The following is a 21,944-nucleotide window of genomic DNA, read 5'->3' as shown; positions in this document are numbered from 1 at the left end:
CACGTCATATAGGCTGTGGTGGAAAGAATCAGACTGGTTACTTCAGATGAAAAGTCTCAGGTTGTGGTATATCCAGGCCTCACTTTGCAGTCTGCTTGGAGGAAGTCATAGGATGTCAGTATTCAAGGGGCAAGGAACAGATGCCCGTTCAAGCCAGCCTGAGTAAGAGGTAGCTCCAAATAAAAAAATGTAACGAGTGGGTTCCCAGTGCATCATGAACAGGGCTGAAGTACAGACCTCACAGGACCAGCTCTAGGATTAACCAGTAAGGTGCTAGGGTTTCTCTGCCTTCCAGAGGCAGAAAGTGCCTGTCATCTCTGCTCCTGTTTCTAGAATGTTCTGTTGCACCCTCCCTCCTGGCCAGCCTCCTCCACTCAGGCCGGCTCCTCTCCCTTGTAGCTTGAACTCCCTCTCATTCACGCTGGCCCCAGCTCTCCATGGCCTCTTGGCTCTATGCTTACAATTCCTGACCACTTCTTTCCATCATTCATATTGTGGGAGGCCCAGAGAACCCAGTTGTCCCAGCTGGGCTTTTCAAGCCATTCTACAGAGTCCACATGAGACTGCTTGTCCAGTCACCTGTGGAAGGGCAAAGAGCACAGGTACAGATTAGGGCTTCTTAAGAGGAGCAGTGGGTGGGTGCACCCTAAACATGTAAATAATATGAATTTGTGCCACAATACTTAGGTGCAGGTAACATCATATTGATTCATCCAAAATAAATTAATTCTGGACTTGGATCCACCAGGATCCATGGGAAGTCAGTCATTAGGAATTGGGATGGGGGCGGGGCAAGATGGTGGAAGAGTAGGGTCCCCAAGTCACCTGTCCCCACCAACTTACCTAGATAACTTTCATATAATCCTGAAAACCTATGCATCCGACCTGAGATTTAAAGAGAGAACAGCTAGAACGCTACAGAGAGAAGGATTTTTGCTTCTAACAAGTAGAAAGGTGGAAAAAATAAAAAAGAATCAAGGGATGAAGAGCCCCGCGAGGAGCCAGGCTAAAGGTGGGCAGCAGGAGCCTCAGGACAGGAAAGACCAGCCCCGGAGAAGCAGGAACTTTAAAAATCTGCTCCGGATTCTTCCCGGACGGAAAGGCGCTCACAGGGAAACTGGGCAGAAGCGCAGGAGGGGCAGTGAAGCCTCCAGGTTCCTTGGGTCACTAATAGAGGAGGTGCGCCCCGGGGGAGAGCGCCCCACACACCGCCAGCCGAGCTCCCTGGCGGGGCCTCGGGAGCAACTCAGCGGCAGCTCCAGGCGCAGAGGGCTGCACCTGCTGCCTTTGGGAGCCGCGGCCAGGAGCCCAGGGCGCCGGGGGCCACAGCCCAGGATCTGGCCGCCCCCCGGGACAGGCAGAGGCTGGGAGGGCCCAGGACAGCAAGGACGCTCCTGCCCCGAGCTGAGCAGATCAGCGGCCCGCCCAGAGCCTCCAGGCCCTGCAGACGGAGAGCTCCGTGGTTACTGCGGGAGCTGACTCCAGGGCTGGAGAGCTGGCCGCTGCCAGTGGGGTTGTACTTCCTCCTGGTGTCACCCTGTGCCTGGGAGGGGAGGGGCTGCCAGGGAACAGGGGCCTCACAGGATAAACAGCTCCCACTGACCTGTGCACCAGGCAGGGGACCGGCAGCTCCCCCAGGTGCTCAGACCTGAGAATCAGCACAGCAGGCCTCTCCCCCAGAAGACCAGCTGAAAGGGAGGGGAAGAGCAAGTTCTTGGCTGAGCTGCGCTGGACGGTTCCAGGGGAAGTCAAGGGATTTACAGTATATAGAACCAGAGGATATCTCTCCTTGTTTTTTTTGTTGTTGTTGTTGCTGTTGTTTTTCTTCTTTTTTTTTCTTCCTTTTTCCAGTACAACTCGTTTCTAGCCCTACTGCACTGAGCAAAATGACTAGAAAGAAGAACTCATCACAAAAGAAAGAATTAGAAACAGTCCTCTCTGTCACAGAGTTGCAGAATTTGGATTACAATTTGATGTCAGAAAGCCAACACAGAAGCACAATTATAAGCTACTGGTGGCTCTGGAAAAAAGCATAAAGGATTCAAGAGACTTCATGACTGCAGAATTTAGATCTAATCAGGTCGAAAATAAAAATCAATTAAATGACATGCGATCCAAACTAGAGGTCCTAACGATGAAGGTTAATGACGTGGAAGAAAGAGTGAGTGACATAAAAGACAAGTTGATGTCAAGGAGGGAAGCTGAGGAAAAAAGAGAAAAAAGACCATGATGAAAGGTTAAGGGAAATACATGACAGCCTCAGAAGGAAAAATATAGGTTTAATTGTGGTTCAGAGGGCGCCAAAAGGGACAGAGGACCAGAAAGCATATTTGAACAAATCATACCTGAGAATTTCCCTAATTTGGAAAGGGAAACAGGCATTCAGATCCAGGAGATAGATCCCCCTCTAAAATTAATAAAAATCGTTCAACACCCAACATCTAATAGTGAAACTTGCAAATTCCAAAGATAAAATCCTTAAAGCATCAAGAGACAAGACATCCTTAACCTTTATTGGGAGAAGTATTAGATTAACAGCAGACCTCTCCACAGAGACCTGGCAGGAGAGAAAGGGCTGGCAGGATATATTCAGGGTCCTAAATGAGAAGAACATGCAGCCAAGAATACTCTATCCAGCAAGGCTGTCATTCAGAAAAGAAGGAGAGATAAAGAGCTTCCAAGATAGGCAGAAACTGAAAGAATATGTGACCACCAAACCAGCTCTGCAATAAATTTTAAGGGGGACTCTGTAAAAGAAAGAGGTAGTCCAAAGAAATAATCCACAAAAAACAGGGACTGAATAGGTATCATGATGACACTAAATTCATATCTTTCAATAGTAACTCTGAACGTGAATGGGCTTAATGATTCCATCAAAAGATGCAGGGTTTCAGACTGGATAAAAAAGCAGGACCCATCTATTTGCTGTCTACAAGAGACTCATCTTAGACCTAAGGACACCTAGAGCCTGAAAATGAAAGTTTAGAGAACCATTTACCATTCAAATGGTCCTCAAAAGAAAGCAGGGGTAGCCATTCTCCTATAAGATAAATTAAAGTTTATCCCAAAGACTGTAGTAAGAGATGTAGAGGGACACTATATCATACTTAAAGGATCTATCCAACAAGAGGACCTAACAATCATGAATACTTATGCCCTTAATGTGGGAACTGCCAAATATATCAATAACCAAAGACATCCTTAGATAATAATACACTAATAGTAGGAGACTTCAACATGGCACTTTCTGCAAATGACACATCTTCTTAGCACAATATCTCCAAAGGAACAAGAGCTTTAAATGATACACTGGACCAGATGGATTTCACAGATATCTACAGAACTTTACATCCAAACTCAACTGAATACACATTCTTCTCAAGCGCACATGGAACTTTCTCCAGAATAGACCACATACTGGGTCACAAATCAGGTCTGAACCGAGACCAAATGATTGGGATCGTCCCCTGCATATTCTCAGACCATAATGCTTTGAAACTTGAACTCAATCACAAGAAGAAATTTGGAAGGAATTCAAACACGTGGAGGTTCAAGAGCATCCTGCTAAAAGATGAAAGAGTCAACCAGGAAATTAGAGAAGAATTAAAAGGATTCATGGAAACTAATGAGAATGAAGATCCAACCGTTCAAAATCTTTGGGATACAACAAAAGCAGTCCTGAGAGGGAGATACATCACAATACAAGCATCTCTCAAAAAATTGGAAAATCGCAAATACACAAGCTATCCTTGTACCTAAAGGAACTGGAGAAAGAAGAGCAAATAAAACCTACTCCAAGCAGAAAAAGAGAGTTAATAAAGATTCGAGCAGAACTCGATGAAATAGAGACCAGAAGAACTGTGGAACAGATCAACAAAACCAGGAGTTGGTTCTTTGAAAGAATTAATAAGATAGATAAACCATTAGCCAGCCTTTTTAAAAACAAAGGAGAAAAGACTCTAATTAATCAAATCATGAATGAAAAAGGAGAGATCACCACCAATACCAAGGAAATACAAACGATTTTAAAAACATATTATGAGCAGCTATACACTAATAAATTAGGCAATCTAGAAGAAATGGATGCATTCCTGGAAAGCCACAAACTACCAAAACTGGAACAGGAGAAATAGAAAACCTGAGCAGGCCAATAACCAGGGAGGAAATTGAAGCAGTCATCAAAAACTCCCAAGACACAAAAAGTCCAGGGCCAGATGGCTTCCCAGGAGAATTCTATTAAATGTTTAAAGAAGAAACAATATCTATTTTACTAAAGCTGTTCCAAAAGATAAAAAGGGATGGAATACTTCCAAACTCATTCTATGAGGCCAGCATCACCTTAATTCCAAAACCAGACAAAGACCCCACCAAAAAGGAGAATTATAGACCAATATCCCTGATGAACACAGATGCAAAAATTCTCAACAAGATACTAGCCAATAGGATCCAACAATACATTAGGAAGATTATTTACCATGACCAAGTGGGATTTATCCCTGGGATGGAAGGCTGGTTCAGCACTCGTAAAGCAATCAATGTGATAGGTCATATCAATAAGAGAAAAACAAGAACCATATGATGCTCTCAATAGATGCAGAGAAAGCATTTGACAAAATACAGCATCCATTCCTGGTCAAAACTCTTCAGAGTGTGGGGATAGAGGGAATATTCTTCAGCACCTTAAAAGCCATCTATGAAAAACCCACAGCAAATATCCTTCTCAATGGGGAAACACTGGGAGCCTTTCCCCTAAGGTCAGGAACAAGACAGGGATGTCCACTCTCCCCACTGCTATTCAACATAGTACTGGAAGTCCTAGCCTCAGCAATCAGACAACAGAAAGACATTAAAGGCATTCAAATTGGCAAAGAAGAAGTCAAACTCTCCCACTTTGCCGATGACATGATACTCTACATAGAAAACCCAAAAGACTCCACCCCAGGATTGCTAGAACCCATACAGCAATTCGGCAGTGTGGTAGGATACAAAATCAATGCCCAGAAATCAGTGGCATTTCTATACACTAACAATGAAACTGAAGAAAGAGAGATGAAGGAGTCAATCCCATTTACAATTGCACCCAAAAGGATAAGTTAAACCTAACCAAAGAGGTAATGGATCTATACCCTTAAAACTACAGACCATTTCTGAAAGAAATTGAGGAAGACACAAAGAGATGGAAAAATATTCCATGCTCATGGATTGGAAGAATTAATATTGTGAAAATGTCAATGCTACCCAGGGAAATTTACACATTTAATGCAATCCCTATCAAAATACCATGGACTTTCTTCAGAGAGTTGGAAAAAATCAGCTTAAGATTTGTGTGGAATCAGAAAAGACCCCAAATAGCCAGGGGAATATTGAAGAAGAAAACCAGAGCCGGGGGCATCACAATGCCGGATTTCAGGCTGTACTACAAAGCTTTCATCATCAAGACAGTGTGGTCCTGGCATAAAAACAGACACATAGATCAATATAACAGAATAGAGAATCCAGAAATGGGCCCTCAACTCTATGGTCAACTAATCTTCGACAAAGGAGGAAAGACTATCCACTGGAAGAAGGACAGTTTCTTCAATAAATGGTGCTGGGAAAATTGGACATCCACATGCAGAAGAATGAAACTCGACCACTCTCTTACAGCATACACAAAGATAAACTCAAAATGGCTGAAAGATCTAAATGTGAGACAAGAATCCATCAAAATCCTAGAGGAGAACACAGACAACACCCTTTTTGAACTTGGCCACAGCAACTTGTTGCATGATACATCTATGAAGGCGAGGGAAACAAAAGCAAAAACGAATTATTGGGACTTAAGATTAAAAGCTTCTGCACAGCAAAATAAACAGTCAACAAAACTAAAAGATAACCTACAGATGGTAGAAGATAGCTGCAAATGACCTGTCAGATAAAGGGCTAGTATCCAAGATCTATAAAGAATTTATTAAACTCAACAGCAAATAAACAATCTAATGATATGGGCAAAAGACACGAACAGAAATCTCACAGAGGAAGACAAGACATGGCCAACATGCACATGAGAAAATGCTCTGCATCAATGGCCCTCAGGGAAATACAAATCAAAACCACAATGAGATACCACCTCACACCAGTGAGAATGGGGAAAATTAACAAGGCAGGAAACAACAAATGTTGGAGAGGATGCGGAGAAAAGGGAACCCTCTTGCACTGTTGGGGGGAATGTGAACTGGTGCAGCCACTCTGGAAAACTGTGTGGAGGTTCCTCAAAGAGTTAAAAATAGATCTGCCCTACGACCCAGCAATTGCACTGCTGGGGATTTACCCCAAAGATACAGATGCAGTGAAACGCCGGGACACCTGCACCCCAATGTTCATAGCAGCAATGTCCACGATAGCCAAACTGTGGAAGGAGCCTCGGTGTCCATCAAAAGATGAATGGATAAGAAGATGTGGTCTATGTATACAATGGAATATTCCTCAGCCATTAGAAATGACAAATACCCACCATTTGCTTCAACGTGGATGGACCTGGAGGGTATTATGCTGAGTTAAGTAAGTCAATCGGAGAAGGACAAACATTATATGGACTCATTCATCTGGGGAATATAAAAAATAGTGAAAGGGAATAAAGGGGAAAGGAGAGAAGATGAGTGGAAATATCACTGAGGGTGATGGAACATGAGAGACTCCTAACCCTGGGAAACGAACAAGCGGAGTGGAAAGGGAGGTGAGCCGGGGGGGTTGGGGTGACTGGGTGATGGGCACTGAGGGGGGCACTTGGCGGGATGAGCACTGGGTGTTATGGTATATGTTGGCATATCGAACTCCAATAAAAAATATATATTTTTTAAAAAAGGAATTGGGATCACTCCCATCTTTTGGATCAAGTTCAAGAACCCAAGTTTTATACCATCCTGGAAAATTGGGGAAGAGGTCGTGGCCTCCAGACCACCATGGTTACCATGGAGATGTCCCTAGTCTAAGAGACTAGTGCATTCACCTAGTTTCATTCTTAGCCGGGGGCGCTGGCACTCTCCATATCCTCTGCTACCAGTACCTTTGCCTAGTACTGACCCTGAAGGGGCTCCTTCTCCATGAGGAGCCTCTCAGCCTCTTTCTTTCTATGCTGGAAAATCCAGATCTTTTTGGGTCAATTTACGCCTTTCTCTCTATACTTGTCATCCTGTCCTTAGATAGTATGGCCTTATGCTTGTTGGGGCTTAGACTTGCAAATATAGGTTCTTCTTTATGTCCCCAGGATATAGCATATCCACAGTGTAAGCTCCAGAACAAATCCTCAGCCACATTTATTCCTTTACCATGAAGTCTGTGTCCTAACAACCAGAACCCCTTGCATCCCAGTTCTGCTGTCCTGCCACACAGCCTCACAAACACTAATGAGAAATACACACCATTGACTTGCCACACTGCTCTGCCAGTTAGTTGGGTTTCGTGATTTATTTAAACATGACAAATCTTCTTCAAATTAGAAAAACTTCAGGCTTGGGGCACCAGAGTGGCTTGGCAACTGAGCCTCTCCCTTTGGCTCAGGTCATGATCCCGGTATCCTGAGATCAAGGCCCGCATCAGGCTCCCCTTGGAAGCCTGCTTCTCCCTCTGCCGATGGCACTGCCTCTCTCTGTCTCCCATGAATAAATAAAATATTAAAAAAAAAAAAAAGAAAAAGAAAAACTTCAGGTTTAATAAAAGACAGCTTTTGTCTGGTTAAGGGCATTCAGGTAGAAGTTAAGAGAACAGGGGATGAGAGGAACAGATGGGAAAAAAAAAACCACATACACGCACAATGTGTACAATTCATGACCAACATTTCAGTATAAAACTAACAAACACTTTGGAGAAACTAGAGAGGGAAGGGTATGATAAGGCAATGTGATAGTAGAAGGAGCCAACTTGGTGGTAGATGGGAAAGGGGCACAGGTATTACCATTTGTGATCAAAGTAGTCTCGTGAACTTTGACCCGGGTCACCGCTTATCTGTGGTCACCTCCCTGAGGAACTGTTCAGCCCCACAGCCCAGGGCATCCATAGCCTGATGTAGACCATTGCCTGTGTCCCCGGTGGGAGGGTTAGCAGTACCTGATCCACGATAGTAACAATGCTCAAACTCGGTGCAGCCTTGACGTCCTGGTATCTTTGCCCATCAGTGCTAGTGGAGATACAACGGGACGATAGTTTCATAGAGAAGCAGATCAAATCCCTCAACAAACAACAGCTACATTAGACAGAAATATGTGCAAAATACTAAATTGCTGCTGTTGTATATAAGGGGTGAATGCACTTAAGGTTATTTTTAATGCCTCATTTTCCTTCAAAGATGATGAACTCAACACTATTTTTAAATTCTAAGTAGTTATTAGATTTTAGGTTCTTAACCTTTTGCGTAGCTGTTAACAATGCAAAATGAGCAACACGGCAGCAGAAGCTGTAGAGAGATGTTACCTTGTTAATGCTAGAGAACATAAATAGCCTTTACACACATTTGTAATTTGGAAAGGGCTTTCGTGTAAATTTATCTCATGTACCTTTCACTGCAACCCTTGGGAGATGTTATTTTTCTCATTTTACTTTCCCCGACATAAATTTCCATGTATTTTTGAGAACTTTTAGTGGGCTGAAGAAAGTAATTGCAACTTCCTCTGTCAAAAACCTGTATTAAATTGTATCCCCCCAAACATTTAGTGTTAACATTTTGTGCTCTTTCGGTGTCTTCACTGTAGATTTAATATATTCATATTCACTTTTAGAAACACCATTTAATAGTAATAGGTGGAAATTCCCATTGTCTAGGCTTTTTGGGGTTCTGTTTCTCTGAAACTCCTTCCCACAGATGTTGAAGATGATGTTCTTCCTCTCTGCTCAAATTCACCCCAAACTCCATGTGCTCATGAGTCTTTCTGTCTTACCCCCTATTCAAACATTCCACCCTTTCCTTGTGCATAGTTTCTAACTATACATATATGTCAAGGTGCGATTACAAAATTTAAGGTGGATTATCTGTATAAATGTGAAAGACAAAGCAGTAATACTTCTAGAAGATAATGTAAGGTTTTTATGACTTTGAGGCAGGTACAGATTCCTTAAATACAATACAAAAAACACAAATTACAAAGGAGAAGTTTCAAACATTGAGGAACATTAAAATTAGCAATTTATGTCAATTAAAAAAAAAACAGTATTAAAGAGGAAAAAAAACAAACCAGAAAGAGGGGGGTGATATCTGCAATAAATATAACTAAAAAAATGTTGTTATTTAGAATATATAAAGAACTTTTATAAACTATTAGAAAAATAACAGAAAAACTTCTTTACAAAGGATAATATCAGGAAAAAATAACTTATGGAAGAACCTTTTTACAAAGGATAATATCTAGATGGCCAATAATCATGTGGAGATATACTCAACCTCATTATCAGGAAATGGAAATTATAGCCACAGTGAAATACTACTATTTATACACTAGAAGCTCAAATTATGAGATGTTAAGATGTGGAATAGTTGAAATTCTTAGAAGACCACTGGTAGGAGGTTCAGTTTGTACACTTTAGAAAATAGGTGGGCATCATCCACTAAAGTCGAGCATACATATACCCTATGCCTCAGCAGTGGGATTCCAATGGAAATATGTAGCCATGTGCACCAAAAGATATGTGCAATATTGTTGGTAGTAGCCTTGTATATATTATTAGTCCTAAACAAGAAACTCAAGCGTCCACTAGCAGTAGATTGGCCAAGTAAAATTTTGAATATTCATGTAGTGAATGAATGAATGAAGTACAGTAATGGAAAGGAACAGACTTCACTCAATGGTTGTATCTCTCAAACATCCTGTTAAAATATTCTTGACTCTAAAGAATACACATTATATGTGCTCACTTCAACAGCACATAAACTAGAATACACATTATATAATATTTTAAAATTTAAATTCAATTAGCCAACATATAGTACATCATTAGTTTCAGCTGTAGTTCTTTTTTTTTTTTTAAGATTTTATTTATTTGAGAGAGACCATGATCAGAGAGAGGGGCAGACTCTCAGGGAGAAGCAGACTCCCCACTGACCTGGGAGCCTGATGCGGGGCTTGATCCCAGGACCTCTGGATCATGACCCGAGTCAAAGGCAGATGCTTAACTCACTGAGCCACCTGGGTGCCCTCAGATATAGTTCTCAGTAATTTATCAGCTGTGTAAAACACCCAGTGCTCATCCCATCATGTGGCCTCTTTAATGCACATTATATGATTCTATTAATATATAATTTAAAAATCAGCAATACTAAACCATAGTACCTAGGGATCCATGTTTACATGAAAAAGTATAGAAGAGAAGTGGTTACCATAAAAGTCAAGAGAGTGCTTATCTCGGGAGCAGGAAGAAGGTGGTAAATGTTGAAAAGGACACAAGGTATGTTGGCCTTTGGGGGTTTAGGAGGATACCTGGTATAGTGGGGTAAGTACCATTTGTTCATTGGCAGGACAGACCTCAATGAGTTACTCAACCTCTCTGGGGTTGGTAGCATTTCCTGCAGCTTGAAAAATCAAAGGCATTCTATAAGGGTTTAGTCCAGGAGTGATGCTGAAACCAAAACCAGACAGAGGTCCAACTGATCATTATGAAGGATTGAAAGAGAGTGAGGAATCCAGACCATACCAGTAGACCACATTAGGGTGAGAGCTTGTGAAGTGCTGAGACTTAGCTACCTATCCCCCTGGATGTAAATCTGGGGAGACAGAAATAATGAGCTAAGGTAAGTATGGCCGTGTGTGAAAGTAGTGTCCATAGTCTGTGTGACAGTTTTCTGGAAGATGAGTTCATTCTGTCATTGCTAGTTTAGCAATCCTGGGGGAGCTTTTGCTCTCAGAAGGCTCCCCTTCCCTCCCCTTTCCTTCCCCAAATCCTTCCCTCTCTTCCCTTCCTTTCCTCTCATTCATTCCTCTTCCTTTCTTCTCAAATGTACTTACTTTTCTGAGTGACTCCCAGAGCATATTAATTTGAGCATCTCTGAAAAATTCCTGGAGAACTGTAAATATAATTTTGATCAGCCTTACTTCTTAAATGCAATTTTCTTTTAAGGTTTGAGTTAAAAAAATGCAGAGCTCTTTTCTTACCACTGCAAAAAATATATAGCAAACACTATCCAGTGAAAGTTTTTATTTACACGACACATATACTATTGATTACAGAACTTGGAGTTCACAAGTTTTGTCAGCCATTTAGTTTCCCTTACTGATGGCAGCCCCCATTTGCAGGGTTGGCCTCCTGGAAGGCATACGTGAAGGCTATGATAGCTTAGTGAAGATTTCCTGCTCTGGAACTGTGACTAGATTTTTGCCTTCCAGAAGAAGCTTGATTTTTTTTTTGTTTTTATTATAAATTTATTTTTTATTGGTGTTCAATTTGCCAACACATAGAATAACACCCAGTGCTCAGAAGCTTGATTTTGAACCTTCACTTGAACTTCACTGGTATCTATTTCTTCAGTCAGGTCTTCTGATCTCCTTAGGGGATACCCTCACTCCTGGAGGAGGCCAGTTTACTGAAAGCTGAATCTCCACAACAATTGCTGAATGACCGATTCATTCAAAGCCAATTTAGCAAATTTATGTGTGTGGCAAATTAGATTAGTCCAATCCCATGAAGTACCTGAATGTGTGAAGGCCAGTGGAAAGGTGGATCTGCGGTGACAAAATAGTGGGTCCCTATATCTACTAAGCACCACTTCCTTTCAATACTGTGAGGAAGCTTGGCTTAGGGAGCTTGCCCAAGATCATACTGATTAGCAGTGTCTATTTTGACTCCAAAAGAAAAGTGCTTGCTTCTGCTCAGATGCATTTTTCAGGGCATGGCATTCACCAGATTTATTAGCTGGAATAATACTACAAAGAGATGCTCCTCGAACCACCTGGTTACCAAGTGGCACAGATCATATAGGATCAGCTGTCTAGGGCAGCTCGGGTGGCTCAGTGGTTTAGCTCTGCCTTCAGCCCAGGACCTGATCCTGGAGACGCAGGATCGAGTCCCACGTTGGGCTGCCTGCATGGAGCCTGCTTCTCCCTCTGCCTGTGTCTCTGCCCCACCCTCTCTCTGTCTCTCATGAATAAATATATAAAATCTTAAAAAAAAAAAAAAAAGGATCAGCTAAGTGTTTTTTTTACAAAATAATGGATTCCTCTTATTCTCTGAAGGTGACCAATTAATTTTTAAATATCATTTATGATCATTATGTTCTTGATTGTACATATTGAATGGTATCTACCCACTGCACTTTGTATCCTTATTGAAACTAGAATTATCCTACTGTCGGCCAGGGAGACCTTGTTCAGGTTGGTTCCTCTGTCCTTTATCATGACCCATGTCTATTTGCTCTCTTCCCATCTTGCTCTCTGTTAGGACAAGATCTTTCATGTTCTTTTGTGCATTACCTGCCCCAGATCTGCAACACATCTTTTCTCCAAGAATCCCTGCTTTCTTTAAGTGGGAGATGGTAGTACAAGGGCATGTGGTTGCTAGGAGTGCTCATCACTATTGGGGTAGTCATTGTTCAGGCCTTTTCTGTAGATAGATAAAATATTTCATGAGTTCAAGTTAATATTTCCAATTTAGATTGAATACTTGAGGATTTTTACTCATCTTCTCTATTACATATCTTTCCTTCACACTGAGCATCCTGATGATTCTGAGAGACATGGGAGATGATAGAACTATAATGTCACTAAATTTCTCACATGTTTATCCTTTTCTGAGACATATAGAAAAGCCTCAGAATAGTGATACCAATATGACTAGAGCCCCATACAAAGACCAAAGACAGAAGATGGCGGAAGAGTAGGGTCCCCAAATCACCTGTCTCCACCAAACTACCTAGAAAACCTTCAAATTATCCTGAAAATCTATGAATTCGGCCTGAGATTTAAAGAGAGACCAGCTGGAATGCTACAGTGAGAAGAGTTCGCGCTTCTATCAAGGTAGGAAGACGGGGAAAAAGAAATAAAGAAACAAAGGCCTCCAAGGGGGAGGGGCCCCGCGAGGAGCCGGGCTGAGGCCGGGGCGAGTGTCCCCAGGACAGGAGAGCCCCGTCCCGGAGGAGCAGGAGCTGCACCGACCTTCCCGGGCGGAAAGGGGCTCGCGGGGAGCTGGAGCAGGACCCAGGAGGGCGGGGATGCCCTCGGGCTCCCGGGGACAGTAACAGCAACTGCGCGCCCAGGAGAGTGCGCCGAGCTCCCTAAGGGCTGCAGCGCGCACGGCGGGACCCGGCGGGACCCGGAGCAGCTGAAGGGGCTCGGGCGGCGGCTCCGCGGAGGGGGCTGCGCGGCCCCGGGAGCAGCTCGGAGGGGCTCGGGCAGAGGAAGAGGCTCCGTGCGGAGGGGGCTGCGCGGTTCCAGGAGCAGCTCGGAGGGGCTCGGGCGGCGGCTCCGCGGAGGGGGCTGCGCGGCCCGGGAGCGCGAATCCAACAGCGCAGGCTCCGGAGCACAGGGCGCCGGGACACAGCCCAGGATCCGGCCTCCCCCGGGACAGGCAGAGGCCGGGAGGGCCCAGGACAGCGAGGACGCTCCTGCCCCAGCTGAGCAGATCAGAGGCCCCGCCCCGGAGCCTCCAGGCCCTGCAGACAGAGTTACTGCCGGAGCTGAATCCAGGTTTCCAGAGCTGCCCCGCCACTGGGGCTGTTCCTCCTGCGGCCTCACGGGGTAAACAACCCCCACCGAGCCCTGCACCAGGCAGGGGCACAGCAGCTCCCCCAACTGCTAACACCTGAAAATCAGCACAACAGGCCCCTCCCCCAGAACACCAGCTAGACGGACAAGTTCCAGGAGAAGCCAAGGGACTTAAAGTACACAGAATCAGAAGATACTCCCCGGTGGTTCTTTTTTGTTTGTTTGTTTTTGTTTTTGTTTTTGTTTTGTTTTGCTTTTTGATTTATTTCCTTCCCCCACCCCCTTTTTTTTCTCCTTTCTTTTTCTTTCTCTTTTTCTTCTTTTTTTTTTCTTTTTTTTTTTCTTTTTCTTCCCTTTTTTTTTTCTCTTTCTCTTTTCTTTCCATCTTTCTCTCCTCTCTTTTTCTCTTTTTCCCAATACAACTTGCTTTTGGCCACTCTGCACTGAGCAAAATGACTAGAAGGAAAACCTCACCTCAAAAGAAAGAATCAGAAACAGTCCTCTCTCCCACAGAGTTACAAAATCTGGATTACAATTCAATGTCAGAAAGCCAATTCAGAAGCACTATTATACAGCTACTGGTGGCTCTAGAAAAAAGTATAAAGGACTCAAGAGACTTCATGACTGCAGAATTTAGAGCTAATCAGGCAGAAATTAAAAATCAATTGAATGAGATGCAATCCAAACTAGAAGTCCTAACGACGAGGGTTAACGAGGTGGAAGAACGAGTGAGTGACCTAGAAGACAAGTTGATAGCAAAGAGGGAAACTGAGGAAAAAAGAGACAAACAATTAAAAGACCATGAAGATAGATTAAGGGAAATAAACGACAGCCTGAGGAAGAAAAACCTACGTTTAATTGGGGTTCCCGAGGGCGCCGAAAGGGACAGAGGGCCAGAATATGTATTTGAACAAATTCTAGCTGAAAACTTTCCTAATCTGGGAAGGGAAACAGGCATTCAGATCCAGGAAATAGAGAGATCCCCCCCTAAAATCAATAAAAACCGTTCAACACCTCGACATTTAATTGTGAAGCTTGCAAATTCCAAAGATAAGGAGAAGATCCTTAAAGCAGCAAGAGACAAGAAATCCCTGACTTTTATGGGGAGGAGTATTAGGGTAACAGCAGACCTCTCCATAGAGACCTGGCAGGCCAGAAAGGGCTGGCAGGATATATTCAGGGTCCTAAATGAGAAGAACATGCAACCAAGAATACTTTATCCAGCAAGGCTCTCATTCAAAATGGAAGGAGAGATAAAGAGCTTCCAAGACAGGCAGCAACTAAAAGAATATGTGACCTCCAAACCAGCTCTGCAAGAAATTTTAAGGGGGCCTCTTAAAATTCCCCTTTAAGAAGAAGTTCAGTGGAACAGTCCACAAAAACAAAGACTGAATAGATATCATGATGACACTAAACTCATATCTCTCAATAGTAACTCTGAATGTGAACGGGCTTAATGACCCCATCAAAAGGCGCAGGGTTTCAGACTGGATAAAAAAGCAGGACCCATCTATTTGCTGTCTACAAGAGACTCATTTTAGACAGAAGGACACCTACAGCCTGAAAATAAAAGGTTGGAGAACCATTTACCATTCGAATGGTCCTCAAAAGAAAGCAGGAGTAGCCATCCTTATATCAGATAAACTAAAATTTACCCCAAAGACTGTAGTGAGAGATGAAGAGGGACACTATATCATACTTAAAGGATCTATTCAACAAGAGGACTTAACAATCCTCAATATATATGCTCCGAATGTGGGAGCTGCCAAATATATAAATCAATTATTAACCAAAGTGAAGAAATACTTAGATAATAATACACTTATACTTGGTGACTTCAATCTAGCTCTTTCTATACTCGATAGGTCTTCTAAGCAAAACATCTCCAAAGAAACGAGAGCTTTAAATGATACACTGGACCAGATGGATTTCACAGATATCTACAGAACTTTACATCCAAACTCAACTGAATACACATTCTTCTCAAGCGCACATGGAACTTTCTCCAGAATAGACCACATATTGGGTCACAAATCGGGTCTGAACCGATACCAAAAGATTGGGATTGTCCCCTGCATATTCTCGGATCATAATGCCTTGAAATTAGAACTAAATCACAACAAGAAGTTTGGAAGGACCTCAAACACATGGAGGTTAAGGACCATCCTGCTAAAAGATAAAAGGGTCAACCAGGAAATTAAGGAAGAATTAAAAAGATTCATGGAAACTAATGAGAATGAAGATACAACCGTTCAAAATCTTTGGGATGCAGCAAAAGCAGTCCTAAGGGGGAAATACATCGCAATACAAGCATCCATTCAAAAACTGGAAAGAACTCAAATACAAAAGCTAACCTTACACATAAAGGAGCTAGAGAAAAAACAGCAAATAGATCCTACACCCAAGAGAAGAAGGGAGTTAATAAAGATTCGAGCAGAACTCAACGAAATCGAGACCAGAAGAACTGTGGAACAGATCAACAGAACCAGGAGTTGGTTCTTTGAAAGAATTAATAAGATAGATAAACCATTAGCCAGCCTTATTAAAAAGAAGAGAGAGAAGACTCAAATTAATAAAATCATGAATGAGAAAGGAGAGATCACTACCAACACCAAGGAAATACAAACGATTTTAAAAACATATTATGAACAGCTATACGCCAATAAATTAGGCAATCTAGAAGAAATGGACGCATTCCTGGAAAGCCACAAACTACCAAAACTGGAACAGGAAGAAATAGAAAACCTGAACAGGCCAATAACCAGGGAGGAAATTGAAGCAGTCATCAAAAACCTCCCAAGACACAAGAGTCCAGGGCCAGATGGCTTCCCAGGAGAATTTTATCAAACGTTTAAAGAAGAAATCATACCTATTCTCCTAAAGCTGTTTGGAAAGATAGAAAGAGATGGAGTACTTCCAAATTCGTTCTATGAAGCCAGCATCACCTTAATTCCAAAGCCAGACAAAGACCCCGCCAAAAAGGAGAATTACAGACCAATATCCCTGATGAACATGGATGCAAAAATTCTCAACAAGATACTGGCCAATAGGATCCAACAGTACATTAAGAAAATTATTCACCATGACCAAGTAGGATTTATCCCTGGGACACAAGGCTGGTTCAACACCCGTAAAACAATCAATGTGATTCATCATATCAGCAAGAGAAAAACCAAGAACCATATGATCCTCTCATTGGATGCAGAGAAAGCATTTGACAAAATACAGCATCCATTCCTGATTAAAACTCTTCAGAGTGTAGGGATAGAGGGAACATTCCTCGACATCTTAAAAGCCATCTATGAAAAGCCCACAGCAAATATCATTCTCAATGGGGAAGCACTGGGAGCCTTTCCCCTAAGATCAGGAACAAGACAGGGATGTCCACTCTCACCACTGCTATTCAACATAGTACTGGAAGTCCTAGCCTCAGCAATCAGACAACAAAAAGACATTAAAGGCATTCAAATTGGCAAAGAAGAAGTCAAACTCTCTCTCTTCGCCGATGACATGATACTCTACATAGAAAACCCAAAAGTCTCCACCCCAAGATTGCTAGAACTCATACAGCAATTCGGTAGCGTGGCAGGATACAAAATCAATGCCCAGAAGTCAGTGGCATTTCTATACACTAACAATGAGACTGAAGAAAGAGAAATTAAGGAGTCAATCCCATTTACAATTGCACCCAAAAGCATAAGATACCTAGGAATAAACCTCACCAAAGATGTAAAGGATCTATACCCTCAAAACTATAGAACACTTCTGAAAGAAATTGAGGAAGACACAAAGAGATGGAAAAATATTCCATGCTCATGGATTGGCAGAATTAATATTGTGAAAATGTCAATGTTACCCAGGGCAATATACACGTTTAATGCAATCCCTATCAAAATACCATGGACTTTCTTCAGAGAGTTAGAACAAATTATTTTAAGATTTGTGTGGAATCAGAAAAGACCCCGAATAGCCAGGGGAATTTTAAAAAAGAAAACCATATCTGGGGGCATCACAATGCCAGATTTCAGGTTGTACTACAAAGCTGTGGTCATCAAGACAGTGTGGTACTGGCACAAAAACAGACACATAGATCAGTGGAACAGAATAGAGAATCCAGAAGTGGACCCTGAACTTTATGGGCAACTAATATTCGATAAAGGAGGAAAGACTATCCATTGGAAGAAAGACAGTCTCTTCAATAAATGGTGCTGGGAAAATTGGACATCCACATGCAGAAGAATGAAACTAGACCACTCTCTTTCACCATACACAAAGATAAACTCAAAATGGATGAAAGATCTAAATGTGAGACAAGATTCCATCAAAATCCTAGAGAAGAACACAGGCAACACCCTTTTTGAACTCGGCCATAGTAACTTCTTGCAAGATACATCCACAAAGGCAAAAGAAACAAAAGCAAAAATGAACTATTGGGACTTCATCAAGATAAGAAGCTTTTGCACAGCAAAGGATACAGTCAACAAAACTCAAAGACAACCTACAGAATGGGAGAAGATATTTGCAAATGACATATCAGATAAAGGGCTAGTTTCCAAGATCTATAAAGAACTTATTAAACTCAACACCAAAGAAACAAACAATCCAATCATGAAATGGGCAAAAGACATGAACAGAAATCTCACAGAGGAAGACATAGACATGGCCAACATGCATATGAGAAAATGCTCTGCATCACTTGCCATCAGGGAAATACAAATCAAAACTACAATGAGATACCACCTCACACCAGTGAGAATGGGGAAAATTAACAAGGCAGGAAACAACAAATGTTGGAGAGGATGCGGAGAAAAGGGAACCCTCCTACACTGTTGGTGGGAATGTGAACTGGTGCAGCCACTCTGGAAAACTGTGTGGAGGTTCCTCAAACAGTTAAAAATATACCTGCCCTACGACCCAGCAATTGCACTGTTGGGGATTTACCCCAAAGATACAAATGCAATGAAACGCCGGGACACCTGCACCCCGATGTTTCTAGCAGCAATGGCCACTATAGCCAAACTGTGGAAGGAGCCTCGGTGTCCAACGAAAGATGAATGGATAAAGAAGATGTGGTTTATGTATACAATGGAATATTACTCAGCTATTAGAAATGACAAATACCCACCATTTGCTTCAACGTGGATGGAACTGGAGGGTATTATGCTGAGTGAAGTAAGTCAGTCGGAGAAGGACAAACATTATATGTTCTCATTCATTTGGGGAATATAAATAATAGTGAAAGGGAAAATAAGGGAAGGGAGAAGAAATGTGTGGGAAATATCAGAAAGGGAGACAGAACGTAAAGACTGCTAACTCTGGGAAACGAACTAGGGGTGGTAGAAGGGGAGGAGGGCGGGGGGTGGGAGTGAATGGGTGACGGGCACTGGGTGTTATTCTGTATGTTAGTAAATTGAACACCAATAAAAAAAAAAAAAAAAAAAAAAAAAGAAAAGAAAAAAAAAAAAAAAAAAAAAAAAAACAAAGACCAAAGACAGTTAAAAATCTGGTTTGTGCATGTTCTCCACCCACCTCAGACCCGATTATTTGTGGTTGTGTTATATGGCTATACTCTCAGCACATGGTCTTCTGCTTGCTCTCTTTTAACTCTCATTTTGTCTTAGTTCTCAAGTACCTGCATACTCATCATTAGGCTTCCGGCCAATGTCTAGTAGTTTTGGTGTCTAGGCACATTGTCTGCTAGATACAGGAAGGGCTCTGGGGGCAGCATTTCCTGAGTTTTTGCCTGCTGGTGACAGGGATACTCAAGACTCAAATTGTAGATTTTGCCACTCGTCCTGTTTGTTCGGGCTTCTTTATCAAGGACTCTTTACTATTTGCATGTTGGATCTTCTTTGTCTTTCTTAAATATTTGTCATTTTCCCTTGAATCTTGTTACTTCTTTCTTTATTTCTTTTTGAGTTAAAATTTCCTCCTTCACTTTCTCTTCCTCTGGGCATTATTTGTTGTTGTTTTTATTAACTCTTCTATCCCTTCTGGTTCAGTTTTCATTTCTGAAGTGACTATTTTTTCCCTTATATTTCTAATTCTTTCCTGAGTTCCTTCACCTCACTTAGGAGTTTTTAAAATTTCAATTTATTAGGGCACCTGAGTGGCTCAGTTGGTTAAATACCTGACTCTTGATTACAGCTCAGGTCATGATCTCAGGATCATGAGATTGAACCCTGTATAGGGCTCTGTGCTGGGTGTGGAGCCTGCTTAAGATTCTCTTCCTCTCCCTCTGCCCCTCACCCAGCCCATGTGCTCTCTCCCTTAATAACATAAAATAACATATAATAATTTTTTTGTTCCTTAATGTTTTATTCAATTTCCTTAATGCCTTTTAGTTAATTTTGAAATTGTAGATTACAAATTTTATCTGTTTTATGAGCATACTTTCATTGTATGTAGAGGTGTTAATCTCCTTTTTCTCTTTTTAAAAATATTAGCTCTGGGATTTTACTAGGAAATTTCTCATTTTTATGTGAAATTGGTTTTATCAAACTTCTAAAAGGAAGCATCATTCTTTCAAATTGTGTAAAAATATGCAGCAATTTTCTGTTAGGGGTTTCGTGGCTCTGATTCCCCTCCACCACTTTGGTCTAGACTTTCTCTTCATCTCTATTGACCTCTGTCCTAGTTGATTTTTATTTCACTCCCATCATCTTTTCTTTAGAGTGAGGCCATGTCAGGAGAAAGCCACAGTGTGTCAGTTTCAAGAAGTCACGGTTGACCCAGTTCCTCTAGAACTTACGGGGGACCCCTTATGCTAAGCCACTGTCAGGGTGGGAACAAGCCCCCCTGTATTCCAGCTGTGGTGCCCAGTTGTGCTGCTTTTCTTACCAGTGAATACTTTTTAACCATTTTGAGGTACTCCTGTTCACAGGTGTTTTAGCCCTCTGTTGCTCCCTTTGGCTTTCTCTTGAATAGACACTGGTGCCATGTGGTGGTGTCACTATTATCACCTGTATTTTGGAGTTTGAAGGGATATTTCTTCACCTAGTCTTCTTGTAAGTGTTTTGATATGTTTTTTTCTTTTGCTCTTTGCTTGTTCTAATTATTTTTGTGTGGGAATTCTGAAAGATCCAGACTATGATTCCACTATTATTTTCATCTTCCCAGCCATGATATAATTGAAAGATCAATATGGAAAAAAAATTAAGATGGTGTAAAGTAAAATCACAATAGAAAATATATGTACTGTGATAGGGTATTTGAGGAAGAATAATGACAAATTAACCTGAGAGTGGATAGGACAGCAGAATTTATCAATATATAGTACTTTTGTAGTAATATGAACAAATTTAGGTGTATTTATGGAGTTATGTAAACAGATAGTTTAAAATGGTGAAATTTAAGTAGAATTTCTTTCTTCCTTTCTTGTCCCATGACAGACCCCATCCCTCCAGCCTGACAGATATTTTCTCCTTATCCTACTTAGAATCACAGCTAATGGTCAGGGAAACAATTAAATGGTCTTGGTGACCAAATAGACAACTGAGAGCCTGTGTTCGGTGAGTTTACATGTTAGCTCTCATGTGTCATGGTGTCTAAAAATTTCAAAAGCTTGACCCTAGCTTGACCCAAAAGCTAGCAACTGTGTGCAGCAAATTCTATTCCAGATCATAAAGAATGGTAGACATTATTCACACTTTATACTACTTCCCCAGATTTATACTGTTGTACATTAAAGATATATATTGAACTCCCACTGTGTGCTCAAGTGTGTTGTGCTGTGTGCAGGGGAACATAGGAGTGACCAAAGGGACTTCTGGTCTTGGGGATGCAACTTGTTTCCCAGAGGAGCTCACTGCATCAACCTTGGCATCACCACAGAGCAGAGCCACTCCTGCAGATTAGTTTCTGTAACACAAAAATGTTTTTAGAAGCACATCAACTTAACCCTTAAAAAATGATTCTTGAAAACCTCCCCCAAAACATGGAACCACTTGTAACTATGCTAGCCCCAAGGCTAAAACAAGTGGTTAGCTGTAAATTGTGGGCTTGCAACCATAGCTTTGGCGTGGATTCTTTCACTGGCATACCTATTTGTTGTCATCTCTTATGTAATTTTAACAAATATCAACTTATAGAGGAGCCTGGTGGTGACATTAAAGTCAGAGCAAGTTTAGTTCAGATTCAGTTACCGTAAGCAAAGATTGCTGTTTAAATAACTGTTATTATAAATCCCGTTTTAAATGAGTCTATTATGTAGGACAAATAAGCACTTGCTGATTTATCTTTTCTGTAAATTAAGGATTTTATATGTCAGCTTTGCTTAAAATG

At 41.7% G+C, this 21,944-nt stretch overlaps 1 protein-coding gene across 7 annotated transcripts in view; it reads left to right on the top strand.

Annotated features, from left to right (window-relative positions):
• The window catches only part of LRGUK (leucine rich repeats and guanylate kinase domain containing), a 113,641-nt gene that overhangs the window by 78,531 nt on the left and 13,166 nt on the right, over positions 1-21,944 (top strand). The window contains exon 18 of one of the 7 annotated variants that reach the window (XM_035698595.2): positions 1,852-6,801. The exons of the other annotated variants lie outside the window; for them this stretch is intronic. Within the exon in view, the coding sequence (XP_035554488.1) occupies positions 1,852-1,881 (30 nt within the window). The 3' untranslated portion in view covers positions 1,882-6,801. Of the gene's footprint in view, positions 1-1,851; positions 6,802-21,944 lie in introns of those variants that run through there. 7 annotated transcript variants of the gene reach the window in all.

This window comes from Canis lupus, chromosome 14, assembly GCF_003254725.2.
Source record: "Canis lupus dingo isolate Sandy chromosome 14, ASM325472v2, whole genome shotgun sequence".
Lineage (NCBI taxonomy): Eukaryota > Metazoa > Chordata > Mammalia > Carnivora > Canidae > Canis > Canis lupus.
This window is presented reverse-complemented; position numbering and strand designations above follow the sequence as displayed.